This window comes from Gymnogyps californianus, chromosome 1 (genome assembly GCF_018139145.2).
Source record: "Gymnogyps californianus isolate 813 chromosome 1, ASM1813914v2, whole genome shotgun sequence".
Lineage (NCBI taxonomy): Eukaryota > Metazoa > Chordata > Aves > Accipitriformes > Cathartidae > Gymnogyps > Gymnogyps californianus.
Genome location: NC_059471.1, coordinates 135,789,494 through 135,817,083, shown reverse-complemented (window position 1 = coordinate 135,817,083; position 27,590 = coordinate 135,789,494). Strand labels below are relative to the sequence as shown.

Below are 27,590 nucleotides of genomic sequence, written 5' to 3'. Positions count from 1 at the left end.
ATCCAGAGGGGGGCCACGAAAATGGTCAGAGGGCTGGAACAGCTCTCCTATGAAGAACGCTGAGAGAGTTGGGGTTGTTCAGCATGGAGAAGAGAAGGCTCCGGGGAGACCTTACTGCAGCCTTTCAATAAAGGGGGGTTATAAGAAAGACAGAGAGACACTTTTTACCAGGGCCTGTAGTGACAGCACAAGAGGCAACAGTTTTAAACTGAGAGAGGATAGGTTTGGATAAGACATAAGGAAAAAAAATTTTACGATGAGGGTGGTGAGACACTGGAGCAGGTTGCCTAGAGAAACTGTGGATGCCTCCTCCCTGGAAGTGTTCAAGACCACTGTTGGATGGGGCTTTGAACAACCTGATCTAGTGGTAGATGTCCCTGCCCACTGCAGGGGGGTTGGACTAGGTGATCTTTAAAGGTCCCTTCCAACCCAACCCATTCTGTGATTCCTCATGGGGTTTTTTATCCCCTCCACGTAGAGGAAAAAGTAGTGGCATAGAAGATGAACAACAGAGTAGAAATACAGCCATGATAAACCTTATCCCAAAAAATTACTTTCCTATTTTTCTAACTGTTCTGCAGAAGCCATCTCCTTCCTTCTTCCTTGTTGAGTTATACTTTCTTGTACTGCACCAGGAAAGCTAAAGTATTAAAAAATCCTATCATACATACACACAAAGCAGCAAACTTTGAAGGAAAGTATTTAATGCCTTTTTAATCAGTTTTATCAGCCCAGAGGATAAATGTTGGCCAAGAAAATTACAGAAGAGGTGGAAAGCCTACAAAAGCATTTGCTAAGCAGTACCTCTGACTACTGGCCAATTTAATTCTAATCAAGACTGTGGCAATACAGAGGGTAAACCAATGCACACATGTTGCTATATATGTTTCTCAAACTGGGCACTCTATGCCCTGCTCCAAATCAGAATCCCAACAACAAAATCCCTGGGATTAGATGAGATTCCCTAGTGACAATGAGAAAGGTAATTTCCATTTTCTAGTATTTACTTCTCCCTCCCCGCCCCCCCCCCCCAAAAAAAACCCAAAACAAAACACAATCAAACAAGCTTTGCCCATTAACATTAAATCACTCTCCAAAATCTTGGAAGTAGATCAGCTGTGATTTATTGTTGCTGATTTACATACAAGCCAAAATGGAAATATGTGTCAAAACAGGCCTAAGAAAGCACAAAGGAAAGCAAAAGTAGAGATTCACAGGAATCGAGAACTAGCTTCATTCAGAATCTTCTCCAAAAGTTCTCATTCGTTTATTACAAAAATTTTGATGCTACCACCTTTGTACGCTTTTTCAAGAAAGAATGGTGTTTAGGGTGAGTTGGTCCCAGCCTATAACTAGTCATTAAAAGGAAAGAAGCCATAGCAGCACATTGTCACTCTATTCTCAGCTCTGCCACCAACTTTCCTTTGCCATTTCGTCAGTGTCCTTCACCTTCTGCCTCCATACCTCAAAGAGGCTGCAGCAACACTATCATGAATTACTCATGAGTTCTAACACCACTTTGAATTACTTTAAATATAGCAGTCCTCTGATCTCCTCATTTCATATAATGCGTATCCACGCATATCACTTAGGGCAGGGGGAAAGGAAGAAGAGAAAAGAGCAGGGAGAGAGAGGTAACTACAGAATAATTACTGCCAGTGTGTATGTTCTTCTCGGTCGTTAACCATCTGCCCTCTAAGCAACTGAAGAAAGCTTTAAGGCTTTCCAAGTAAGTCATGAAAGAAAAACTGAGAGGTAAGAATAAAGCAACAGACAGGAAGGCTTAATTCTATGTAAGTCACCTGTTCCAACTTGGAGCGACACACTACGAACAGCGTAATTTCAGTGTTATCACATTTTCAGCATAAATATGCACATAATTAGCAGTAAGTCCAAAACAGAGCCCTAACTGCTTAGGATACATACAGTCTTTGAAGAAACATAAGGTCCAAATCCTTCTCTCCACCCTTAGATGCAGATACTATCCCCACCCACACAAGCTGTTCCTAAAATGCAAGTATCCTCCAGTCCTACTTGCAAGGGATCTCAAAAAGCAAAGTGGGTTAAGTTTTCTGCTTTTGCTCTCTCCTTCCTCCATATCTACCTCCTTTCATACTGAAAAATTACACTAGTGGTTACCTTCCCAATAAAGGATAAAGGCTATCAATATTTCCCATTTGAACTCAAACTATAGAGCTGCTCTAATTTATATGAAGACCATTACCATTAGAACAATCTCTCACATTATTCTCCTACTCCGTTGTCGTGGTTTAACCCCAGTCAGCAGCCAAGCACCACGCAGCCGCTCCCTCACTCCCCCCACCCCTGCTCCCAGTGGGATGGGGAGGAGAATCGGGAAAGAAGGTAGAACTCATGGGTTGAGATAAGAACAGTTTAATAACTAAAGTAAAATATAATACTAACAATAATAATATAGAATCATAATAATAATAGTAATGAAAAGGAATATAACAAAAAAAGAAGAGGGGAAAAAAGAGGAAAAAAAAAAAAAAACCAGTGATGCACAATGCAATTGCTCACCACCCGCTGACTGATGCCAGAGCCGTGATCCACCCCTCCCGGCCAGCTCTCCCCTGTTTATATACTGGGCATGATGTTCCATGGTATGGAATATCCCTTTGGCTAGTTCAGGTCAGCTGCCCCGGCTATGCTCCCTCCCAGCTTCTTGCACACCTGCTTGCTGGCAGAGCATGGGAAACTGAAAAATCCTTGGCTTAAGATAAGTGCTACTTAGCAACAACTAAAACATCAGTCATATTATCAACATTATTCTCACGCTAAATCAAAAACACAGCACTGTACCAGCTACTAAGAAAAGAGTTAACTCTGTCCCAGCTGGAACCAGGACATCCTTACAATTTCTCTTCACATCAGGCAAGATATACTTGTGCCCCAAGGCAGCATATGAACCAAGTTAACTACATTAAGCAGAAGTGCCACTTTTTCCTTTCAGGCTAGCTGAATGCCAAAAGTAAGAAGTGATGTTTTAGTGACACCTATGCACTGTTTCCTTTTTTCTTCTCAGTCCCAGGGAAATGCATATACTTTCTATCAGACCCTCCAAGGTTGGGTGGGGCGCATATACATACATAGCTATGTACATGCACACATGGACAGATATATACACACATATACCTAACACGACTGCAAGTATGATTGCCTTCACCAACTCTTCAGCCCTTATTGGTCCCTAACCATCTGTCTCCTAAGTGCACATACACACTCACACAGCCATGCAAATACTTCATCTGGCCCATAAACAGATGCTGCCAAGGGTCTACTTTCTCACAAGACCCTCTAGAGCAGCCTGAAGGTGGGCTATAGACTAGATTATTAGACTATGTGCTGGGAAAGGACCAAAGCAGGTTCCCTTTCAGCCAGCGATGGTACCAGTGCCATGGTATTGTTATGCCACTGTACCTAAATTTGTCGATGCACAGTTTTGGGCCTGACTTGAAAATCCCTTTCTGGACAGCCTTCTAGCTGCGTGCAGGCAAGGAACAGAGATGAGAAATGGCAAAGCCTAAGCAGGAGACAGGCTGCAAAAAGTAGAGGCACCCAGCGCGCTTAAAGACCATTGCCACTTTCCGCTCTACCAGTGACCTCTTGTGGGGAGGGCGGAAAACAGCAGCCCCTCTTTCCCTCTCCATACCGCTTTGAGCAACACCCCGCACAAAGGTGTTAAGCAGGAGCCTCGAGTCCACACATTTAAAGGACCTTCAGTACTTTGCAAACTGCAGATTGGCTGAAAAACTATTGCAAGCTGAGAAACTAGGGATAGGATAAGAAGTAAGATCCTCTCATTGATAAATGAGTAGGGATAAAAATCACTGATGAAACTGAATTATAGTAATTTTGTACTCTGGACTGTATTACAAAGTAAGTGAGGTTTTTTTTAACATTCAAGACCCCTAAAGAAATTGCTTTGGAAGGATAAATAATGAGAAATCACACTGTAGTTTCTACAAGGTAGGAAGCAGAAGTGCTATGTAAGGCAAAGTATTGTGGAAAATGAAACTTGCAGTAGCAGCAGCTGAGCACTAATGTGATACTCTGCTTTACCAGTATTCCTATCTGATGTGGAGCAGGCTACTTAAAGCAAACTCTTCAAACCTCCATGAACACTGCAGGTATTCATCACCTGCATGTTCTCTGTCTAACAGAGAATTCTTGTCTGAATTAAGACCCTGTAGGAGTGGTCTGTGGTGCAACTGAAGCCACTGGAAAACCTGTGCTCTGAATGGCAGGGGGCAGGGGGGGCGGAAATCACTGCATTATGGTAAGCCTTCCCAGAATTGGCACCTAACACTACAGCATTACCTTTGACAGTTTTTTCTGCCTCAGTTTGCCACCTGAAAATGGAAACTGCTTGTTAGCCATGCAGGACTATCATGATAATTGCGTATCTCTAATCTATGTGCACTTGTGAAACAGTTCAGAAATACTATCGTTTTCACTGCAAGATGTGAATAACATGCAATAAATCAAGATTAGGGCCACACATTAAATGAGCACTAATGAGGCTACTTATTTACAGCAGGGTCTTATGGAAAAAAGCTTGCAGTCAGAAAAATAATAAAAGTTAAGGATCAAATTATTACCAATACAGACTTCACTTCCAGTTTGTCCTAACTTTTGAATGTTTGAATTGGCAGATTTATTTTAAAACAACTTAACTTATGTTATTAACAGAAAAATAAACAATCCATGAGAGCCAAATTCAATATACAGTAGGCAGGATCAAAAAATTCATATTATCACAAGAGCCTACCTCTTCCTAACAGAGTAATCATTAGCAGCAATAGGTTTTATGTGGAAGAGGAAAATGTGGAAGCTGTTGAAATTTAAGAAACACTTTGCCCAGGACTTTCAGAGTAGTTTGGCACAATACAGGAATAGTGAGATTCTGATCTTTGGCTCCAGCAATCAGTGTGATTTAATCAAGAGACTTCTGTGCTGACCTTTTTGTTCTTTTCAATCCGTTTTCCACTCTTTTTTTCATCACCTATTCCATCCCATTCTCCACTTCAGATTTCCCCTCCATTAGGCTTCTACCTTTGATACCCATTTGTCAGCTTGTCCCAGATCCTTCCCTCCAATTTCACATTCAACAAAGGCAAGTAGTAGGAAGCTTGGAGGTGAAAACACAAAATGTTCTGTCACTCATTTTATCCCCTCTCAGCCCCAGTTTAAAACCAGTTTCCCCACCAATCTCAACTCATCCTAGTTAATGTGATTTGTCCTACTCCCAGAACTAGCAGCTCACTCCTTGATTCAAGAAATGTCTTCTGTCTCATCTTGAAGCCATCAGAACACTGCACTGCATATAGACGATCTAGATCTCTGCTCTCAGTTCTGTGCACAGACTTACTCAGCTCTAAGCCGCACTCTAGCAAAAAATGTCCCTGCTAAAATTTAACCAAAATCTTCCAGCAACATTTTGGATATGGAAACAGAAAGCACAGTTCTTGATCAAATTCAGGCACGGATCTTTCTTTGATCTTAAAACGACTGAAAATATTTAATCCTGAAACAAAGCTTATCCTTCTTACCAAAAGAAGGATGATGTCCCAAGCACATGAAAGCTTTGAGCATCTAAAAATAATTAGATTTTCTCATTTAAAAATGGAAGAAATAACATATTTCCTCATGTTTATGAGGCACAGCACACATAATTATCACAAGAGATCAGATGACACACAGTAACTTGTTTACATGTCTGACTGACACTCCTTAACCTTAGAAACAGCTTGTGACATTTTGGTTGGCATTTTCTGTAATAGTTGTGCTCAGGGCAGAAAACAAAGCTCAGAAGAGTCAAGAACTTAAAAACAGGACTTTATCTGAGACCTCATAATCTGAATAGGTGGCAGTACCAGCAATCGCTATCGGAAAGGACATGTTCTAGGCCACATAGTCCTGAACTGCAATGTTCTTCAAATCACTTGAGCACTTACTAATGCTCAGTGATAGGCTTGCTTTGAGAGCCAAGGGAGAAACTGAGTAGTGTTAATACACGTTCCCTCTAGTACCAACCTTCAAAATACTTTAATGCTCACCAGCTAAGCAACAATACGTAAATTTGCTTTTGTGACCTTTTAAAGAGAAAAACTGCATTTCAATGACTGTCTTCCATAATTAAAAAGACAACACTGGTGAAATATAGTTTACATGATTAATATACTTTACTCAGTATGTACACAATTCTCCAAACAAATTGGATCATACAAAGGCAGTTTAAGAAGCATTAAGTAACCACTTTATCAACTGTTACATGGGATATGTCTTAGCTGGTTTTGCTTCCTCCAGCTCAGCATCCAACCAGCGGTATCTGCGGTGACGGCGCAGAACTTCAATTGCTTTTTGTTCTAGAGATGTTGGTTGAATACCCAGGTCTTCCAAACCAGGAAGGTCAGGAAATGTCATATCCGTTGTGTGAAACTTCAAAAAGAAGGCAAAAGAAAGGAGGGGGGGGAAGGGGGAAATTCACTTGATAGAATGAACAGCATTACACCCAATGCAATCATTCACATACTAAAAAAAGTATTGTATACTTATACCTGAGGTCACCTTTTTTCTTTTACGGAAACAAACTAGCATAAATTCATAGTACTAGAAACATTTTAATATGTCTCAAAACAATCTTCTACAAATGGCAGCTCTTGGGAGATTCTACTACAATTTCAAGGCTGCTGACGTAAGACTGTTTCCCCCAAGAAACAATCCCGCAATACAATACACTGCTGCATCTTGTAGTAGATCTGAAGACCTATTCAAACACCAATTTGGACTCAGCCAACTGTGTGTCAGTCCCAGTTCCCTGACTGATTTTGGCTCAGTGTTCTTCCTTTGGAGGAAAAAAAGATTCAATGTAGCCCTACAGAACTATGGCGTAATTATACAAGGTATTGAGTACCCAGTATACTTTGACAGGAGAGACAGATGTTCTGCATCCGGCTAAAAGTCCTTCAGGCTTCAGATTTAGATTCAGAAATAAACAGCAGTGAGACATGCAGAAAGTGTCTTCATTTTCTCTCCATTAGGTATACATTATCAGGAAGATTACTGCATTGCAACCACAAAATTAGGCCAAACTTGTAAGGGCATATTTGAACTGCAATTATATATGTTTTGCTTTGTCAAGAAAATGTATGTTGAATTATTGCCTTTGGTAGGTTGGTTTTCTCTGTTCAGGGTTTAGAACAAGGTCCTGTACAGGACAAATATTTAATTCTATTACCATATTTGCAACACATATGACATATATCTTAGAAAATGGGGATTTCTCTTATGCTATTATACCTTGAAACGTCTTTAAGTCAACCACATCTAAGTCTGTGTAGATTACTTAAGGATGAAAATCTGGGAAAGAGGAACAATCAGACACAGAAGTAACATGGAGAAACTCCCCTCTTACACTACCCATGCTATAGCTGAATTGCAGTAGATTTAGTGATTTGGTGCAGGCTTATTTTATGAAATATAACTCTATAAACTACAAAGGCAGCTATAAGTAAGGTTTTCAGATGTTACATCTACATCCTGGGTCAATACAGCCAATAAGCCAATAAAACTACAATGCCAACTCTCTCTAGTATGGGGAATGAGTCAGTGGTTTGGGGGAAAAAAAAGAAAATTTTGCACTAGAACATGAATAAGCTTACCTCTTATTACACATACTGTCCACAGTTTTTCACAATTATTGCCAAACAGAATAGGAAACCAGTTTATTTCACAGATGGAGAAGTGTAAACACAGAAATTAATTGCTTACAGCTATTCAGTAAGCAGCTCTAAGTATAGGACCCAGTTCTCCCAGATTCATGGTAGTACCCTATCTCAAATTAATTTTGGGAAAATCAGGTCAAAATAGGCTATTGATACCACATCATAACAAAGGCATTAAAACTCCAGCTCTGCAAAATAGTTGGCAGAGTACCTGCAATCTTCAGAGAACAGCAAGCTTAGAGACTGTCAGAGTACATCACTATCTTTGCTAACCTACACATATGCCAACAGTTTTGAGATTAATACTTGCTAAATCCTACTTTTTCCTCACTTGCAGTTGGGTTTTTTGCAAGTTATTTCTCCACCCCCACTTAGACACTCTGAGAAGTTGGGAATAAACATGAAGTTGCAACATGTTCACGAGAAATGCACTCTAATGTTAAGTGAGAATTTGGGCTGTATCCAGCACTGTCAGTTCAACTTGAGTTGTTAAAATTGCCATTATCTGGATGGTATGTGATTTTAATGCATCTAGAGGTACATAAACTCACTAGTTTGCTAAAAGTGGGTAGCACCCCCCCCCCCCCCCATCACTTAGCTGCACATTGCACATCCAATCTCTACTTTAGCTTTGCTATTTTCAATAGCATGTGTTTTGGGGGAGGGGGGCAGAGGCATAGTGAAGCATGCAGCCCTGACCACTTTTAACACTTAAGAAGGCTGGGCCCTTTCCCTGCCCCCATCATGTTACTTCTTGCTATATAACCTTCTCACCAATTGTTTCAACCACTTTCTTAAACATATTTAGAGAAATATGTTAACTATTTTTCCTCCACCAATGCTAGTGGAAGACTACATCATAATGATGCCTTTTAAAAAAAATTTGTTAGTCCCTCTCTCTTACTAAGTCTTTGTAAGACTACACCAGAGGAATCTCCAGACTGCTTTGACAGTGTATCCCCTTGGCACTATAACAGGTCTGGACAAATAAGTTAAGAGTGAGATTGCAGAACAGTAGCTGCAGCAATTGTATGGCAGGAACCATAACCATTTTTGAGGAAGGTTATATATAGACACCTTTCGAAATTTAAATTTTTGCAGTATCTAATCAGTCTGAAAGCAATTCTTTATAACCAAGTTCTAGCCACTGAACTGACTGAAATGCTACACCACATGACGTACACACATTTCAGCACTCCTTGAATGCAAAACTACAAGTGCAACTTAAAAATACACAGTGAAACATTTCCCAAGAATTTGTGGATTGTACTACACTTACCCGGTCCACTTTGTCTCGTGTTAACCATGGCTCAAATGGATTCATCTCAAAGAATCTTGCAACTAAACTGTAATAAGAAAGAGTATTGCAAAAGTATAGTCATTATCCAGATACACAGAAGAAAATGAGAACTGGTAAAAATACTTCACACTTAATAGACAGTGAGCAAGAGCTTGTTCTGTAGCTGTTCTTGCAAGCTATGAATTCATTAAAGCAGTGAACATACCAGCCAGCAATTTCTTAGCTGTGTTTCTGGTAACTTTTGCTACTGAATTATTCGATCTCCTATTCTTTTACTTTGGAAGGGAATGGAGGAGCAGATATCTAGAAGTAAAAATGAGCGTTAGTGAGTGGGGAAAGTAAACCTCCACATCCAATTCCCCACACACCAAAAAGTTCAGTCTTGCCCCTGCCTTTCCTCCAGACTCTGTTCCCTAGTAGTGTAGGCAGTAATCCAATTAGTCATGAAGTTTGATTCAATGCCTCCATGAGAAAACATGCTTGCTGACAACTAAATGAGTTAACAGCCGTACAAACAAGATGATGGAATCTGGAGCAATCTGCATGTATGAAAAGGATGAGGATTAGTATATCTGCAGTTTCCAGAAATTAAGTTTCCCTTGAAAGAAAGAAAATCTGGCAGAGAAAAGAAAATAACGCTACAGCTCTTGCTCAGTGTCTTGGGCCCAACAGTATTCAAGGTAGAATCTCTTACTGAAGTGCTCACCTGGCAGACTAGGGTGTTACCAAGTTACTGCACATAAACAGAACTAGGCTTATCTGCCTTTTAGATGCAGTCTTTTCTTAAAAATATGAAATACCACTTAGTTTAGCCCATAAAGAAAAAAGCACAACATGGACTGCAGCAAATGTGAGTAAGACTAATAAGCACCCACATAGTTACTTTTTAACAAGCTGCTCTCTGTCAGCTGAGCCATGTTAACCTGATGCCTCTACAGCCAATTCAGAAACAGCCACAACAGTTTAAGATGATGTTCTAGCATTATTCATCATCAGTTACATGAATCCAATGTTGAGTCCTATTAGCAGATTGGTAGGAGGATTCTAACATGGGTGACTTTTTTAGCTTATTAGTTTCCATTGTACTAAAATTGAGAAGGACCAGCGCCCCAAACATTAACACATCTCAACCATGCTGAGGGCAACTTCTGAAACGGCATTTACTGTTTGAGGTAGGTCTTCAAAAGGATGTGATTACACCTTAAGGACTAGGCCCAGGCTCAGATTTATACTGTACTTTTTCATGCACTATTACTCAGTAGCTGCAATTCAGCAAATCAGCTTCTATCCTCAGTGGCCCCTGAGGCCAAAATGTACAGCTGCAGAAGCTCAGTGCATGCAAACACAGTCTTCACAGTCCATCCACTGTAGTCAACTGAAGTGATGCTACACCTTTCCCTTCTTATCTCCCAATTTATTACCATCTTCTAAAATGTTACTGCCCTCATATCGCAGACAAAGAAATGCTTGCTCATAACTGCACTGCTCAAATTCGCAGGCCAAGATCTCAGTACAACCTTACCTCCAACAACTGGCTCAAATCAATACAAAGGACTGAAACTAGAAAGTCAATCAATACCCACACCCACCCTTACCCCAACCCTGCTTCCAGGGCAGCAGCGCTCACCAGACTGGAAGGACAACTGACAGTAGCAATACCTTAAGCTGCTGCAGAAAAATCTGTCAGTGCCTACGGTCAGCAACATACACACAGATTTTCCCTGTGGTACTATTAAAAGTTTGTTTAGTTTGCTACTGATTGTGTCTACTAAGGACCTTCTGCTACTTCTTGACTCAGCAAAGCCATTCAATGACTCTGGAATAAACAGTTATGTTAAGTTCATTATAAGTACACCTTTCATACACTAGCTCATCAAATGCAGGCCTGTGCATGAGCAGAAGACTCAAAGCTAGCTAACGAGTACCTAGGGAAAGTCAGTTTCTACAATCCTACCACGTTAAATAACAACTGGCAATATTAAATAACGAATGCAACAGTTATTTATGCTTCTGTGCCGCCTAGTGGATCCCAAGTTCTTAGTGAAGGAAGGGTCCTACTTACTGGTAGAGAGGACGTGGAAATGGATAGGGAAGAAAGGTTCGAAAGGAAACTGCGTAGATGTATTCTACCATGTCATACAGGAGGTATCGGTTAGGTCTGAAAGAAAAAGCAACAAACATTATAGGTAAGTTAGGTATACTTAAATATTTGCAGCAAGAGACAAAAATTTTAAAGCCCTCCACCCCCAAGCCTACCAAGGGCCTGTTTTCTTCAATCTAAATGATTTGCCAGATTTGTCATTTTCCTCACAAGAGGGGAACAAATTTTGGCTCTCTAGATTCTGTACTGTTTGAAATAAAGAGGGATTAAGTTAGAAAAACATATCATCTGACATCAGCGATGGTAACAGTCTAAGTTACAAACTGCAAAATTGTTTCATCACTGCGGTGGGTGCCGGTGCCCCGACGCTGGTGGGAGGGTCTGCAGGGGCAGCCTATGTGGAGAGGTCGCGGCTGCCCCGTGCCAGGCACGGCCAGCTCCAACAGACCCACTGCAGGGCATGGCTGAGCCCCTCAGACAAGATGGTGGCACCCCTGGGAAAACATATTTAAGGAAGGGAAAAAATGCCACACAGGCAGAAAGGAGTGAGGAAAAAAGTGAGAGAAACAGCCCTGCAGACACCAAGGTGACAGCAGGAGGAGGCATTCCAGGCACTCGAGCAGAGATTCCCCTGTGGCTCATGGAGAGCCCACAGTGGAGCAGGTTTATCCTGAAGGACTGCAGCCCATGGAAGGGCCCATGCTGGAGCTGTGGAAAAGTGTGAAGAGGAAGGAGAGGCAGAGAGGAACTGTTATGGACTGACCCCATAACCTGCTGTTCCCCATACCCCTGCACTGCTCAGGAAGAGGGGGTAGCGGAGTCAGGAGTGAATGACTGAAGTTGAGCCTGGGAAAAGGGTGGAGGGGAGAAGGTGTTGTTTTATTCTTTTTGTCTTTATTTCACACTATTCAAATCTATTTTAATTGACAGTAAATTAAACTCATTTTTCCCCAAGTTGAGCCTGTTTGGCCCGTGACAGTAACTGGTAAGCAATCTGCCTGTCTTTATCTCAACCCATAAGCTTTTCGTACTATTTTCTCCCGCTGTCCTGTTGAGGAGGGGGGGTGAGCAGCTGGGTGGGCGTCTGGCTGCTGGCCAAGGCTAATCCACCACATTCATACTGAATGAAGTGTATTCCGTGTACCTTTAAAGCACACCTTTAATGTGCCTCCTCCATGCTGACTCAAATTCTGAATACAAGATTTTCAGTGCTTGGACAGGAATGAATTTGTACAAGCCCACTTGGCAGTTTGTTACAGAAGGAAGCCAGAAAGCAAATGGTAAAACTAAGAAAGGTTTGTTAACAAGACATCCCATCTTCAGTAGCAAATGGCTGCAAGGATATTGATTCACTTGCCTTTGCTCGACTAAGAACATACCGTTCTCTTCAAAAGCAAGAGGAAGAAACTAAGATAAATTCCCCCAAAAGAATGCATTCCCCTTCTCAAGATGGAGGGAAGGAAGCAGTTAGTTTCCTGCACACCTGCAGTAGTTTAAGAAAAACATATACCATTGGGAGTTCCCATTTCTTTCTTGTTCAGACTTTGCCTTAGCATTTTAATACTCTATAGATGGCTCAGACTGAAACAGATATCTCCCTTGGCTTTCAAGGCAACTTACTGGCATTCCAAAACATTCTGAAAATCTTCACGACAACACACAAGAGCACACTGCTGAGCAGTGGTGTGTCACTTGGTGTTTCAAACTTCACAATTACATCCTGCTGATCATGATCAAAGCAGCAATGAACACACTAAAGTGTGTGTCTCCTAACGATTTGCTATACTTTTCAGCTAACGCAGAGACCTCAGTGACATAGCAATCACCTTAAGACTGATTACTTCCCAGGTAGGGGCCCTCTAAAAATAAGACTCAGTAAGTTTTCTTCTGTTAATAGAACTTACAAGAGAAACACAGCAAACAGTGGTAATGTCAAGTTTACTTACTCAGGTGAGAAAAACAAACAAACAAACTTTGTCTTCATTAGTTATTAGGTTTTTTTCTACCAAATTTTTTGCCCTTTAACATCCCCATGCCTATCCAAACGTTTGGATAAGCCGATTTCTCTTTTATCCTGATACGTAAGAACCACGTAAAGATGTGTAGTACAGCCAAACTTAAAAATGTGAAAATAAAGATAAATACTGTTTGTTCCTTTATAAATTACCAAACATTAACAATACAACTTCACCAAGAATAGAATCACATTGAAGTGTCATTACATTAACCACAATATTAGCAGACAGCAAGCTCGAGAGAGCATTAGCATTCAAGACAGAAGATTTAACGAGTGGATGAATCAAAACCAAAGCCATGGGGGAAAGAGGGGAACAGGTAAAAAACCATACTAATTCTTCAGGCATTCAGAAATAGCAATGACACCACTAGCTGTCATAGTTAAAACTTTATTCCACCACATAGTACGAAGGAAGAAAAAAAAAAAACACCACACAAAAACCAAAGCCACAGAAATAGAATGATCTTTTACAAAATTAGTATTTTCAACTCAAACTGGTAACTCCTTTTAAAAAAATAAAAAAAGATCTCATACAGCTTTAGTCAAGGGTTACGCTGCAGAGTTCCTTTGTATTTCCAACACTGATTTGGATCTTCAGTTTAGACCATCATTTATTCAAAGTCTTTTCAGTCATTGTTATATGCCTGAAACTATTCCTTGCAGTGAGAGCCTGGCATCCTTGCTTGAACTCCTGCCTCTGAAACCTGGGCACTGAACTCCTGGCCTTCTGTAAATTGCAAAAAAATGAGACTTTGAAACTGTAAGAATACATTCAAAGTTTAGCCAATTGCCCTTTCATTTGGCTGCAAAGTGCTCTATTTAGTGTGCAATTCTCAATTACTCCTGCAGTTGGAGCAGTTGCTTCTGCTGAGACAGCAATGAACCTATACACAGGCGCCTCTCCTTCCTTTTGTGGCAGGCGGCTTTGGATACATATTGACCCATCTTCAAGGTTGCCCCCAAGAGATAAAATAGTCGCTCAAAGGGTTAATTTCATCGCATTTTGTGTTTTTGCATTAGCTGTGTCCATCTGACACCTACATATCTATTCTCTTTGATAAAAAAGTGGTTTTGAATGGCTGTCTAGCATTTGTTTGCACTTGTTCTTTAGTGTGACACTTCATATCATCCCAGTGATTTGAAAGCAACTTCAAGTTACTTAATAATCTTACTGTTGCTGTTAGTAGTCCTTTCAGACCATTGTTAGCTTCTTTCTCTTATTTTGCTAGTTTTGGAGCAGAAGTTCCTCAGCATGATCCAAAAGAAGTTGAAGACCTTGCTGCCTTTTCCAGAACACCAGCATACAACACAGCTAGCCTAGCTGCCAGGATAACATCTTCCTCAACAGCTCAGTTACAGCACTGAAGAAACTGACATCACACGAGTAAAAGACAAACCAGCAACAATCTCTGCGCTATCGGAATAAAGAGCTGTCACTGCAACAGCGTCACAAAACGAACATGGAAAAAACCCCGTAATTTCAGATAAGACTTTTGCAAAATCCAGATACTATGCAGTTTTTCAGTATATAAGGGGGGAAGACAGAGATATGCATGCAACAGAAAAAAAGAGAGCTGTTCAGCATCATTTGCATCTTGACTAATTAGCAACTGTTTTCTTTATCAATTAATCTAATGTTCCTTTTACCACATATATTGGATGAAGACCAGTTTCAGTGCTATGTTACAGTATCAAAACATGCACCCATTACCTTGGCATTTGCCACGTTGTTTATTCTTAATGCTAATGACCTATTCTGACTTGGAGCTTTTGTACAAAAAATATTCCAAGAGATGCAGTGTCTCTATCCATTCTAATTCCAGGTGGTTTCCACACAGCTTTAGCAGAATTTTCTCCAAATCTATGTTGTCTAGCGTGTTTCCCAAGACTCTCTATTTCTTTGTGTGCACGTACATAACATTAAATGCAACGGGGCCCAAACTAGGATTTTCAGAGCACTCACAATAACAGCTTGAGTCATTTTTCCTCCCAAAAAGGAGGTGGAATTTATTGCAGCTCAAACTGTGTGCATGGATGGAGAAATTAAATGTACTGTGCAGCATGCCAAAAAATGACACCAAAAAGAAGTACTTCAGCTAATTAGAATCAGAAAAGTAACCTACCCAGCCAAGGCGTATGTTTTTCCTTTAGTATCAGGATCCTTAATTGCATTAATAATTGCCTTTGCTACATCAACCACCTGTGAGAAACAAATTCAGACAATTACCAATAGAAAACAGGAATGCATGCACACACTCCTCTTTCAGAAGTGATTTACAGGGGGAAAAGAAAAAAACCCAACACACACACACACACACACAGAGGATTTGGGATTGTCTTGTTTTATTGAAAACTTACATATACCGGCTGCTTCACTGTTTTTTTGCCCAGAGAAATAAGAGGCACACCACCAAACCAGCGCATGTCTGATAGAAAGACACATACATAACTTGAGAATAAAACCTATGAATCCTTTCAGTAAGCAAATAACCAATACATTTTGCACTACACTGAGTGTCAATCTCTTCTGAAAACTGACTTGACTTTAAAAAAAAAAAAAAAGAACTGGGAAGAATTACCATCCAATTCCAGTAGCGCTGTTTTCAATACACATTTAGTTTTCTTATTGACAACAATGGGAAGGCTGTATTTACTGTCTACTTAGAGTGGTTCAGAGATACCTCAACTTTGTAAGACAGAAACAGATTCCACTCTATTCTGTCTAGCAATTTTGCTGGTGATACATCAGAGTCATTGCTGTTGCTTCTGAGCCCTGAACAACTCAGGTTGATTTTTACATTCGAGCGTTACCAACTTGAAAAACTACTTTCAGGGTAAATTACTTTGAGGGTTAAGATGATCAGATCTTAGCTCAGAACAATCTAAATAAAAACCAATAGTACACATTCCCCCCGCCCCTACCCCGCCCCCCCCCAAAAAAAAAAAAAAAAAAAAAAAAAAATCAAACAGCAAAGTCTAACTAGATTCAGAAAAAATTCAGTCATGAGATGAAAATTTATTATGTTTCCCACTACACACCTTCAGCTAACAAAATGCACTTCTGATAAAAACATACCTCTCTGCTTTTCAAAAGCAAATCACATTTTCCCTCTGTTCTCTACAGACCGGTATACAAATCATACATGGTTTTACTATTTCAAGAGTACATACTTGCATAATGATTGAGAAATCGGTCCTCTCTTCCAAACATCTCAGAGGGCTTCAAAATTATAGCATCTGGAAATTCTTCCCTCACTGCTTTCTCTCCAACAGCCTATCATTCAATTGAAATGAACACATTCATTAGATCCATTCTGAACAGACCAGAAGAGGATGCCTTTTCAGAACTTAATGCATCCTGACTACAGCACTGAAAGAAGTGACACCATCAGTAGCACAAAAATTATTTATATCTGAGCCATTTGATCTTTGAGATGCTATGCTAAGATAAAGGTCTCACAGAACATCCCAAAAGTCCCATAAATATGTAGATAATTTCTTCTATTTGAGATACAACACAGTCTCACTAGTAAAGTGACACAAATTTAAAGTGACAAAGTTCAAAAAGGAAGAAGCCTAATCTAAGTACTTCTCTTGCTTATGTCAGACCAGAGGTTGGAAGAAAACAGAAGGTTTACATAACCCCTACTATATTATCATAGTACTCCAAGAACTGCTTAAGTACAGTTAGAAATGTCAGTGGCAGCTATGTACTTCCCACATGGGACTGGTCAATACAATAAGGCCTAACTATCCTATAGAGTTTTTACACATTGAGAGCTACCAAATTTTAACCCTAGTTTTAAAAAATTTTTATACTAAAGACAAGGCACAGTACAGTGAGCTCAAACAAAACAAAAATAGCTGAAACTGGGACAATAGCTATATTAAAAAGAGAAAATCAGTAATAGAAAATTATACCTCCTAATAAGGAAAAAATAATAGGATACCAAAACCAGATTTTTTTATTTTTTTTTTTTTTTTTTTTTTTTTTTTTTTTTTACACAAGAGCAGGTAATGATCCCACTCCAAGGGCCTGTAATAGTGATACTCATCTGTCTTTGCAGCATTCATTTTGGCATCGACTACTTACTTTGCTAGGTCATTCCAGCCTTAGATGTTAGGCCTGATACCAGATCCCAAACCATCAAACTAGTTCCTCTTTCCTAATGACCGTAATTTTAGATGTAAAGGTATTCAAGGATAGGAGGAAGGAAGAGTTTTCAGGAATACAAGATCTATTTCCCTTCAAAGCACATGAAGTACTAAGGAGGATTTCTAGCTCCAATAAGCACAGTAACTCAAAAATTCCTCAGCTGCAGAAAACATTCCATAGTAAATTCATACACTGATTTCCTTTAAACAGACCCAGTTGGGTGAAAAAAAACAACAAAAAGAAGTAGGCTCTCGGAAAATATATTCAAAAGGATTCCAGACTTACTTTATTCCTGAGGTATTTGGAAGGACTCTTCATGCTAGCATTCAGGTGAGAGATATGAATGAGTGTTTCCACACCAGCTTCCCTAGTTATCTGTGCAATACTTTTAGGAATATTTACAAATACATCTTCAAAATTGAAGTTTCTAAAACAAGGCAAAAAACAAGTTTTACTTTAAGAGCAATCACCAGTGGCTGCCTACCAGCCTACCAACCAAATAGCAATCATTACGTATTACTTGAATATATTTCAAAAACGTATTTTGATGCTCTTTGTTAGAAACAAAGTTTCCTTTCATGAGGGACTCTTCATACAATAAAAACTAGACATAAGCGAAATGCAACAGTAAGCTTCAATTACAGCTTTAGTACTGTCTGCTTTTTCACCTGTTAAGATTAAATCAGTATGAAAAATCCTCTTGCCCACTTGTCTGTGACAAATAGAAAACTCTTCCCAAGTGAAAACAGATTTTTTTTTTATTTTTTTTTAAAGAGAAGTGCTGCATCTTGAAATCTGAACAAAGCTGTCTTTTTACAACACCTGCTCAAAATTTGACTTGATTTGATGCACTCAATTACACTACAAAGGAGCTCAAAAATTCTGAGCAGCCTAAGTTAGGGCAGATGCTAGGCATTGGGGAAGTGGACAAAAACAGACCAAAGAACACACAGGTGCTTATGCAAACGGAAAATTTTACATTGACAGAACAGTTAGAACCTTTTCATAGCAGCTGCGAGGGACTTCAAGGAGAAGCATGCAGAAAGAAGAACAGCTCCACTCACTTTATGGCATTCAAGGGGCCTAAATTAGGGGGTTCAACTGTAATCTAGTTTGGCATCTGATCAAGAACAACACAGAAGCTCTGTCTCCAAGCAGAACTGACACTATAGGCTGGCAACAATCCCAAAATTCTTTCCAACTATCCCAAGACTGCAAGTAAGAGAATTGGCTTCTCATGTCTTTATACTGTCCTTGTAAGCACCCTGCTCCATCTTTTCCATTGGGTAACAAACATCTTGTCCAAATGCCTCTCTCTCTGTCCTTATCTACTCCCACAGCTCTTCAGATCCCACTGGAGTCTAAAGAAAGCCTTAAAAATAAGAAGTTATTTTTGACCCTTCAATAACTAATCTGATCCTGGGAACCATCACTCCTGTTCTACTCACAAAAATAGATTTTAGAAACACACAAGAATGAACAACATCCCTCCTGTAACTATGGAGTTTTCAAACAACATCGTATACACAAATGAGACTGTACACTAATACTAGGCAAGGAGGAAAGTATTTAATGGCAGGCTTTACTTTTTTTGACTGATCTCTACTTCTAACCTTACTTTTTTCTTTTTCCTCCTTAAGTTTTTCATAGACTTTGGGATGATTACAATGGTTAGTTTGATGACGTGTTTAACAGACCATAGAATTTTATCTCAGGGTTCCAGCACCACCATTGATACCAATATGTATAAAGTACATAAGAACATTTGTGCAATACAGTGGTAAGTTTTGGAATATCCAGAAGTCTTTAACATACCAAGACTCCTCTGCTTTTGAGTCTGTTGAAACTGACCACAGTGACAAGGTTTGGGGGTTTTTAACTAGAATGAAACTTTTTGTTGTCATTGTCACACTTCCTTTCAATAACAAAGAAACCCTCCCTTATATAAATCATAGTTTTTACATGAGTTCAGAAATTTTAAAGGAGGAAGTACACATGAAATATATATCTGAAAGATAAATAGAGATTACATTGTCCTTGGGCCAGCTGTACAGACTTTCTTTTCTTCCCTCACTCCCACATTAAAAAGAAATTTCCTCTGTTTTGACAGCAATAAGTATTTGAACTCTTACGTTCATAATTTAGTAACAGCGCACAACAATCCTGACAGGTTCGTTTGTACCTTTTTACCTATATCCCAAAGTCTGAACAAGATATCAAAAGAACCCAAAACCTTGTCAGATGCACAAGACCGAATTTAATTTAGGTTTGGTAGGCTTTTCCCCAAATAAACTACGTTATAGATTCCAACAGTGGGACAAGGAGCTAAGTGACTATCAGAAAAAGCAAGCACCTCTACGAATTTGAATGTGAAATCAAAGTGTCTCCCAGAAGTTATGTATGATATTTGACTAGACAAGAAACAGCTGAAATAGTATGTCTGCTGGCAAGCATCTATTTTAGGAAAAAATAATTGTACAATGTGAGACTACTAATTCTATTCTATTAATATAATTTGACTACTAATTCTACCATTTGAGCATCAAATGGCTGTTCACAAAAAAGAGCAACAAAGGCATTAGGCTTGTAAACATAGATGAAACTGATATCTACATTTGTTTCCATCTACTATGATAGCAAAATTATGTACCGTATAAAGGCAAATCACACAACTAATGAGTTTTTGTCTGGCAGTTCTGCACAAGGCTTTATTTAAAGTGGACATAATTGCACACATGCAAAAGAACCCATGAGGCTATTACAGGTATTTTTAACCTAAAACAAATATGGGATTTTTTAAAATGGATTTCAAAAAGGAACTATTTTTTTAAATTATTACCAAAAAATGCTTATGTAGCTAATAGTGTCTGTCCCAAAAGTCTATCAAGGAATGATGTTATTAATCACAATCCTAGGGACTCTCCATTAGCTGTTCCTGTTTATTAACATTTACCAGAGAATAGGAAAAGCTTGATCATAGCTTATTCTAGTAGGCTACAATTCATCACTATGCTGAAGTGACAGGACAAAAGCCCACTTCTGTAATAATGTAAACACAAGCTCACAGAAACTGGTGAGACTGTCAGCTATACGAAGGCACCCATGAAACATCTGTAAGGCGTATGAAAGCAGCACATTGAACTCTCTGACAGAACAAGAGCTGTACACTAGAAACTTATTGAAAGAATGCACTTTTCAAGAGGAGATCATAACCAGGACTCTAGTTAACCATTTAAAGAAATGGAAGAACTTTTATATACAAAATTTCAGTTTTGCCTTTTCATAGAAGCCAAGAATAATGTCAGCATCACTGCATACTGTACACATGCTGTAAAACGTGGCTACAATGTCCAATACCTGGTGCAAATCTATCTATATAAAAAAAAAAAAAAAAAAAAGGAAAATTACTTTGTTTCCCATTCCTTTCCAACAAGATTAATGACCACATTGCTGTGTTCCACGGCTCTTCGGATAGAGTCTTTGTCCTTACAGTCCCACTCCTGTAACCAGAGCATCAAATGGGAAAAAGATGAGATAATGTGTAAATAGGCATAATCAAAGAAAGCTCTTTCACACCATTTCCATTTAGAGGCTAAACAATAGCTGGAGTTCTGACTTTGAGAATGATTAACAGACTTCCTTGTATAGCAATGGTATTATATTTGATCTAAAGCCAAAGCAAAAGACTTACTAAGAAGAGAAGTTGCCCCAGGTCACCCATCGGCCGCAGATACATGAGGTCATACTGATCACAGCGATAGGGTATGATTACTTGAGATCCAATGCGACCTAAGCGTTCAAAACAAAAAGTTTCATTTATCTCAAACTACTACATAACTTTGTAGATGAACTTCTGAATGTACAAAACTTCCTTTTTTCCCTGACATTAAAGCACAACAAATACACATAGATATCTTGGAATAGTTTTCTGCAAAGTTAGAAGTAGAATAGAAGTAAGTTTTTGAACCTACATCGTTGGAATTCTCAAGCAGGGACATAGTTGAGTATTTGGGCTTGTAAGACAAAATATAGAAGCTTGCAAAAAGCTTGTTAACAAACAACAAAAAAAATCACAGTGTGTGCTATAAACGTAGTACAATACCTAAAAATGTGTCACATCTAAGGATATTTGCATTTTTTTAAGTTGCACGGAAAGGAGAAGAAAAAAAAAGCAAGAGTTATTTTTTAAAACTTAAATTCAAAAGGGCAATTATAAGAATTCCAATCAAATTCCTACAAACATTTTAGTAAAATGTCCTAATAAGGCCAAAACCAGAAGAATCAAATATGTGCTGTACCTCTCCTCAGATCTGTATTTTACAGACTGAAAAACAGTACTTGAAGGAGAATGACTTATTTTAATGATTTTAACTATCTTCAAAAGCTTCTAAATTTCCTAGATTAAAACAGTTTTTACTAATTGTCACATCTTGGTACTTTAGCAGACCAAACACTATGAAAGTATCACACAAGACACTTTTAAGATCCAAAATGCCAGAGATTTCTAGATTATCCTGCAACCTGAAGAAAAACTAGAGTTTCGTTAAACACTTTTTTTTTTTTTTTTTTAAATTAGTACTCCTGGGGAACATTACCTAAACGGTTGACAACATATCGTCCTAGGAAACCTGTAGCCCCAAAGACAGTGGCCACGATGCCACTAACAGAGGATCGTCCACTTCTTCCATGAGGGATCACCGCATGATGAACTTGGCGGTGCTGCTGCAACACAGATGGTGCTGCAGCTAACACAGAAATGCCAGGGCCTACAACACAAAATGGGAGAGAGCATGTGATATAAGCTAGAAGTTAGCAGTGTCAAACCATAGTTAATGTTATTTTTCTCATTACAGATGCATTTTCTCTAATCTCCCTCAGCAGAATTTCCCATGTCAAGACTCCTGACAGGCTACTTCAGAGACATCTGGATAGGTCAGAGGACAGTAGGCTTGAGGGAGCTGTTGATAAAAGTCAAAGACCAAACTAAGACACAAAAGGAGCAGACTAAAAAAGGACCATCGGTTCCTAAACAGCAAGTAAAGCTTAACTGGCTAGCATTAGTACTTGATGTATAAGGTGAAGCACAGAGGTTAAGCAAATAAAGAATACTTGCTACAGGCAGGTCCCATCTGAGAACATCCACATCCTGCTCCCAGACCTGGGAACTGTGCGACAAAGACCTCCGAATCACTCTAGATGCAGTTAACCAGATTTTTACCTCAGTCTAAATATAGCAGACCCAAATGTTGGAAAAGGCAGCAATCCTCCTATACCATAGCTCTGGAGTGAAGGGAAATGAAGAGATGCAAAGAGCCAGATCCATGATGCATAGAATATTGCCTCAAAGCTGTTCCTTTTCTTAAGGAGCTATGAAAACCTGAAAGCCATGGAAATAGGACATCACTAGGATATTGATATAAATTGACAAGGTAGCTCCAATAGGGAGTCTGAAAAGAAGAAACATATGTCCTCTCCAACCAAGTTAGCCAAAAGCAAGAAATAAACTGCTTGTAAGAGATTTTTGGAATTAGAAGTGTTTACTATTACTACATGTCCATGCTCATAAACAGAAAGGAACAGATGAAATATAGAGTACATAAACACACTACAGACATCTGGCTGTTGACAAGAGCAGACCATAAGAGCTGTCATTGGAAAACTAGCTTGAGGATATAACAGAAATCCAGTAAGTGACCTTCCAACTTTTAGTACACCATGGCCATAAGCATTTTCTGGACAAGAATAAGCAAATTTAATCCTCCCCATATAAACCTAAGTAGCAAGAATCATAATGAAAACAAGATTAGTATTTAATATCAGAATGATGGATGCATTAGGAAACAACAAAAAAAAAATCCCACTTGTACACTGAAGGAGTACATTTTATCCTGATATGGTTAGGTATTACCAGTTACACAGTGGCACTGATGTTGTAGTTATGCATTATGTTAAGAAGATCAAAAGGACAGGGTATGTTTGGACATAAATTATATTTTGTTAGATCAGCTTATAGAATTCAAACTAGAAAACCCAGCAAGATTTCAGTGCCTGAAGGAGGTGTTTCTTTACCCTAAAGTTTGTCTATCCCTTCTCTCTCCATACCCCACGAATTGGAATAATAAAAGATACGACATCTCCAATTTTGTCCTGAAAGGTAGTTCGACACCCACTTAACTAAATAAAGCAATCACACATATAGACTTGACTTATCAAATTAATATACTATGCCTAGAAACTATACTCCAATTGGCTGATAGAAACAGGACAAAATAAGATATTACCTATGCAAACTTCAAGTAGGTATATGACTTCCTAAAAAGCAACTCTCCTACAAAATAGGTCCAAGCTCAGGAACAGTTAAACTGGGCTTGGTATCTGTCTTAAAGTGGCAGGTATGCAGGGCGTCTCCATTACTGAAGCAGAGACCTTGAGACTAACTATGAGAAAGAAGGAAAATACACTCTATGATAAGCACCCATTTAAAAAAACCAAAACAAACCCCAAAAACACACACACACACAAAAATCACAGTTTGTCAAAGATCTGCTGGAGTTTAATAGAAGTACACACTCCTGTGGCACCCAATTAATGTCTAAAAACCTGACATGCAGTTTTAAAAGTGACATAATATGTTCACATTAAAGCTTATAATACCTCAAACTGAAATTTTAAGGAACATGCCAACTCATCACTGCCATATTCACCACTTATCTTCACTCTCTCCTTTTTCTATCATCCAGTTAATTTAACATTGCCCTCTAAAATCTTTGTGTATACTTCTGCAGAATTACAGTGAATACCGTAATTTCAATGGTTTTCCAATACAGCACATCTTAAAACACATTACCACACTATCCTTACAATGTTATTTGACACAGACTACATAAACATACAGCCCATACCCTAGGTTTTTACATTCAAAACTCTTGGAGAGGGGGGTTGCTTTTTTGTCTTTATTCTTTTAAACGACAACAGAACAAAACTTGCAAATGAAATCAGTAGTGTACACTGAATACTCTGTACAGAATAAAGCCTGTAGCTATGTAATGGGTACCTGGAGAGTGGAGATTAACCAAGCTCAGTACAAGTGCAAGTGTAAAGGATAACACTGAGAGAGACAGTTGGATGATCTTGTTACCTTTATTCTTGTAGTATTCTAATAACTAGGGTTTTGTTATTTAATTTATTTTTTAGGAAAAGTAGACTCACAGAAAAATGACTGGGTTCTTTATAACCAGCAGGATTCCTTCAATTACGAAAAAAAGCTACATGGTATGCTGAGATGGTGAAAGAGAAAGCTTGATGACCTATACTCCTCAGTACTTTATTTACATACACTTCCCTTTCTAAAGATTTGTTAAAAAAAAAAAATTACACAATGTTCATATTTACAGAATTAACACTATCTCTGTTACTTTTAGATAGGAACACGTTTCAGTCCTTACAATATAAAACCTAAAAGCAACAAGATTTCAGTCCACTGTGAGCACCTGTTAAAAAACTATTATTAAAAAGATCAAACCATGTAAGAACGACAAGAAAGTTAATCTGAAAAAAAATTATACATGTCTTTCAACTACTTTGTGGCTTTTTTGCTGTTATTTCTGCAAAAATTATTGGTGACAGGCTCTTCATGATGCTATCACTGTCACACTAACAAATAACATCCAATTACTGTTTTGTATTCTCCCACCTTTGTGTATATACTTGTTGTTGCGTGCCTTACACCGTGGTGTACATCTTTTCTTGTTCCATAACTGAACAAGATCTGTCGCAGATTATCACCATCTACGGCTACGTGCCCAATTACTACCATGTTATAAAAAAAAAGGTTGAGATTTAAGGGTATCCAAGAGACTCAAAGAAAGCAAGCTAGAGATCCTCACACTGATTCACAACTAGTAAAGGATCTTCCATATGGTGTGGAGCCCTATCAAAATGCATCATTTAGTAACTCAGGACAACATAACTTAATAGAGCCATACAGCTTCCACAGCACATATTAATATCTCCAGACTGAGCAGCACTGCTTAAAGCTCTGTGCTCCTGTGTAACGCAGACTTGCACAGGGATTCTTTCCCAAAATAGTAGGATTTCACCTTTGTCACTAACCAAAACCTATTTGTCACTGAAAGTTTACTTTTACAATCCATATTTGAAGCAGTTTATGAACATTGGTTTGAATTAAACCTCAAATATCCACAGTAAACCAGAAACATCTTTTTCTTTAAAAGACATATTGCTCCAATTATGTTAAATTCCTTCCTCACCTTTACCAACCAACAAAACCTGTTTGCCATCTCCCACTTTACTCAACAGAGGAGCACGTACTGAATCAATTTAACTAAAAATCGGTTCTGTTTTGGCAGCAAAGGCCCAAATACAAGCTTTAAATATAATTTTGGTACTTGAACATGCTTATAGACCATAGCCAAAATGTCAAGGTCACCTAAGAAATCGTAAAAGGAACCCAAACTTTTAGCCTACAGGGCAGCATTTCATTTGCTGGGATTTTGACAGCCCCAGCGAGACAACCTACTGTACAGCTACACCGGTAGCCTGAGCCAATCCCATGCAGCCCTTCGGGCTACAAACCCCAGGTTCCTAAAGAAAAGGAAGGCAGAGAACCGGCCGTTTCTGCCGCAAACAGTTATTTTAGCCAGCTGCTTTCGAGACGCTGCCCTGTGAGCTCCCTCACCCAGCTCTACTCCGAGGGCGCCGCGGTGAGAGAAGGGAGGCCCGCGGGCAGGCGGCTGGCATAGCACCGTACAGGCTCGGGCACAGAGCGCAAGGGCAGCCTGGCTCCCCGCGGCGAGAAGCGGCGCCCCGGCACCAGCCCCTCGGCGGCGGTGACACTCACCTGCCCTTGGCAACAAGAGGCCGCGGGGAGCCCGATAGCACCGAGCCACGGCCGCCATCTTGCTTTACCCACCAACCCTCGCGCCGGACGGCATGCGGACAGGCTCAAACTTCTCCCCCGCTGCGTGCGCAAGAGCAACCCACTGGGCGGGGGGGGGAGAGAGGGGGAGTGCGCCTGCGCAGGCCCGTCTTCCGCAGCGCATGCGTGTAGAGGGGCCACGCTCCGTTTCCCCTCACCCGGGGGGGCGGAGCCGCGGCACGTGCGGCCCCCGCCCGACAATTGGGCCCCGCCCAACCTCCCGCTGACAGGAGGCGGCGCAGGGATGGGGCTTCTCTCAGCCGGCGTCGGGCCGCGGTCCTGCTGGAGGGCCTGCGGGCCCCGCCGAGCACCCCACCTGCCCCGGCCCCGGCCCCTGAGCAGAGCCGCGGGCAGTCGTAGCCCCTCGCAGCGGAGCAGCTCCCGAGCTGGTGGGCTGGAGGCAGGCCGGCCCGTGGGGGACGGGGAGGCCGGGCGGTGAGCTCCGTGGCAGGGTGTAGTGCACGGTCTGGGCCCGACTGGGGAAGGAGGCTTGAGGTCGTAGACTCGCAGCTCTGGAGGGTGGGATGGAAGTTTAGAAGCACCCGAGAGAGGAATTTCAGAGGGAGGATGACCCCCAACACTTGCAGGTGCATTTGAAAACCCCAAGCTTAAATATTTATTGATCTCTGTAGGGGAACTACTGTTTCACAGGTCCTTGCGCCTGCTTCCGAGTGCCTGTCTAGTGGGAAACGAGCCAAGTCCAACAATTAAATGACAGTAACTTTGGCCACTACTGAGCTGGACTGATTGAAAACATTTCAGTAACTCATTACTTACGCCTTGCATTACCTGGCCTCATTCAATTAGCCTTAAATGGGGATTAAACAATTTTATGATTACAGACATGCAACCACTCTAAAATTCCTAACTGCCTCTGTCATCCTAGGTCTTCAACATTTCACTGAGACTTTTTCCCCTAAGCTGCTGTGAATGTTGCATCACGATCACACACAGGGCACTCTAAATCTGCCACTAGCACTATTATAGCCTCATTTTTCCCATGGGTTCCCATTGCTTTTTGGTCTGCATTGAATACAAATGGCCATTCTTTTGTAACCTGGCTTACGCCACTGTAGCTGGTGCTCATATTCACCAAAAAGTTTTTAAAACGTCAGCGCAGTAAAAGGCCGAACAGTCAGGGAACATTTCTGGCAGTTTGGACAGATTCCAAAATACTTGATTTTAACTGAACTTCTGTTCTGACGCAAATCCAAATGGCAGTTCTGCCAGAGCTGTGGCATAGCAGGTGATTTGGGGTTTGGGGCAAAAATCTGGATGCTCTGTGAACTCTGGCCATCTCCAGTTCTCAGCCACAACACACTTTTTTTCT

General features: G+C 40.0%; 1 protein-coding gene across 1 annotated transcript; it reads right to left on the bottom strand.

The window, feature by feature from the left end:
* Positions 1-6,182: 6,182 nt before the first annotated feature.
* On the bottom strand, positions 6,183-26,252 carry NDUFA9 (NADH:ubiquinone oxidoreductase subunit A9). Its single transcript, XM_050915060.1, has 11 exons — positions 26,183-26,252; positions 21,918-22,088; positions 21,014-21,111; positions 20,731-20,822; positions 17,608-17,749; positions 16,338-16,440; positions 15,525-15,592; positions 15,290-15,366; positions 11,111-11,206; positions 9,028-9,094; positions 6,183-6,462 (listed from the first exon to the last, which is right to left on the bottom strand). Exons 1-11 carry the CDS (start codon positions 26,238-26,240, stop codon positions 6,292-6,294), a joined length of 1,143 nt encoding a protein of 380 aa, XP_050771017.1. The 5' UTR covers positions 26,241-26,252; the 3' UTR covers positions 6,183-6,291.
* Positions 26,253-27,590: the final 1,338 nt, after the last annotated feature.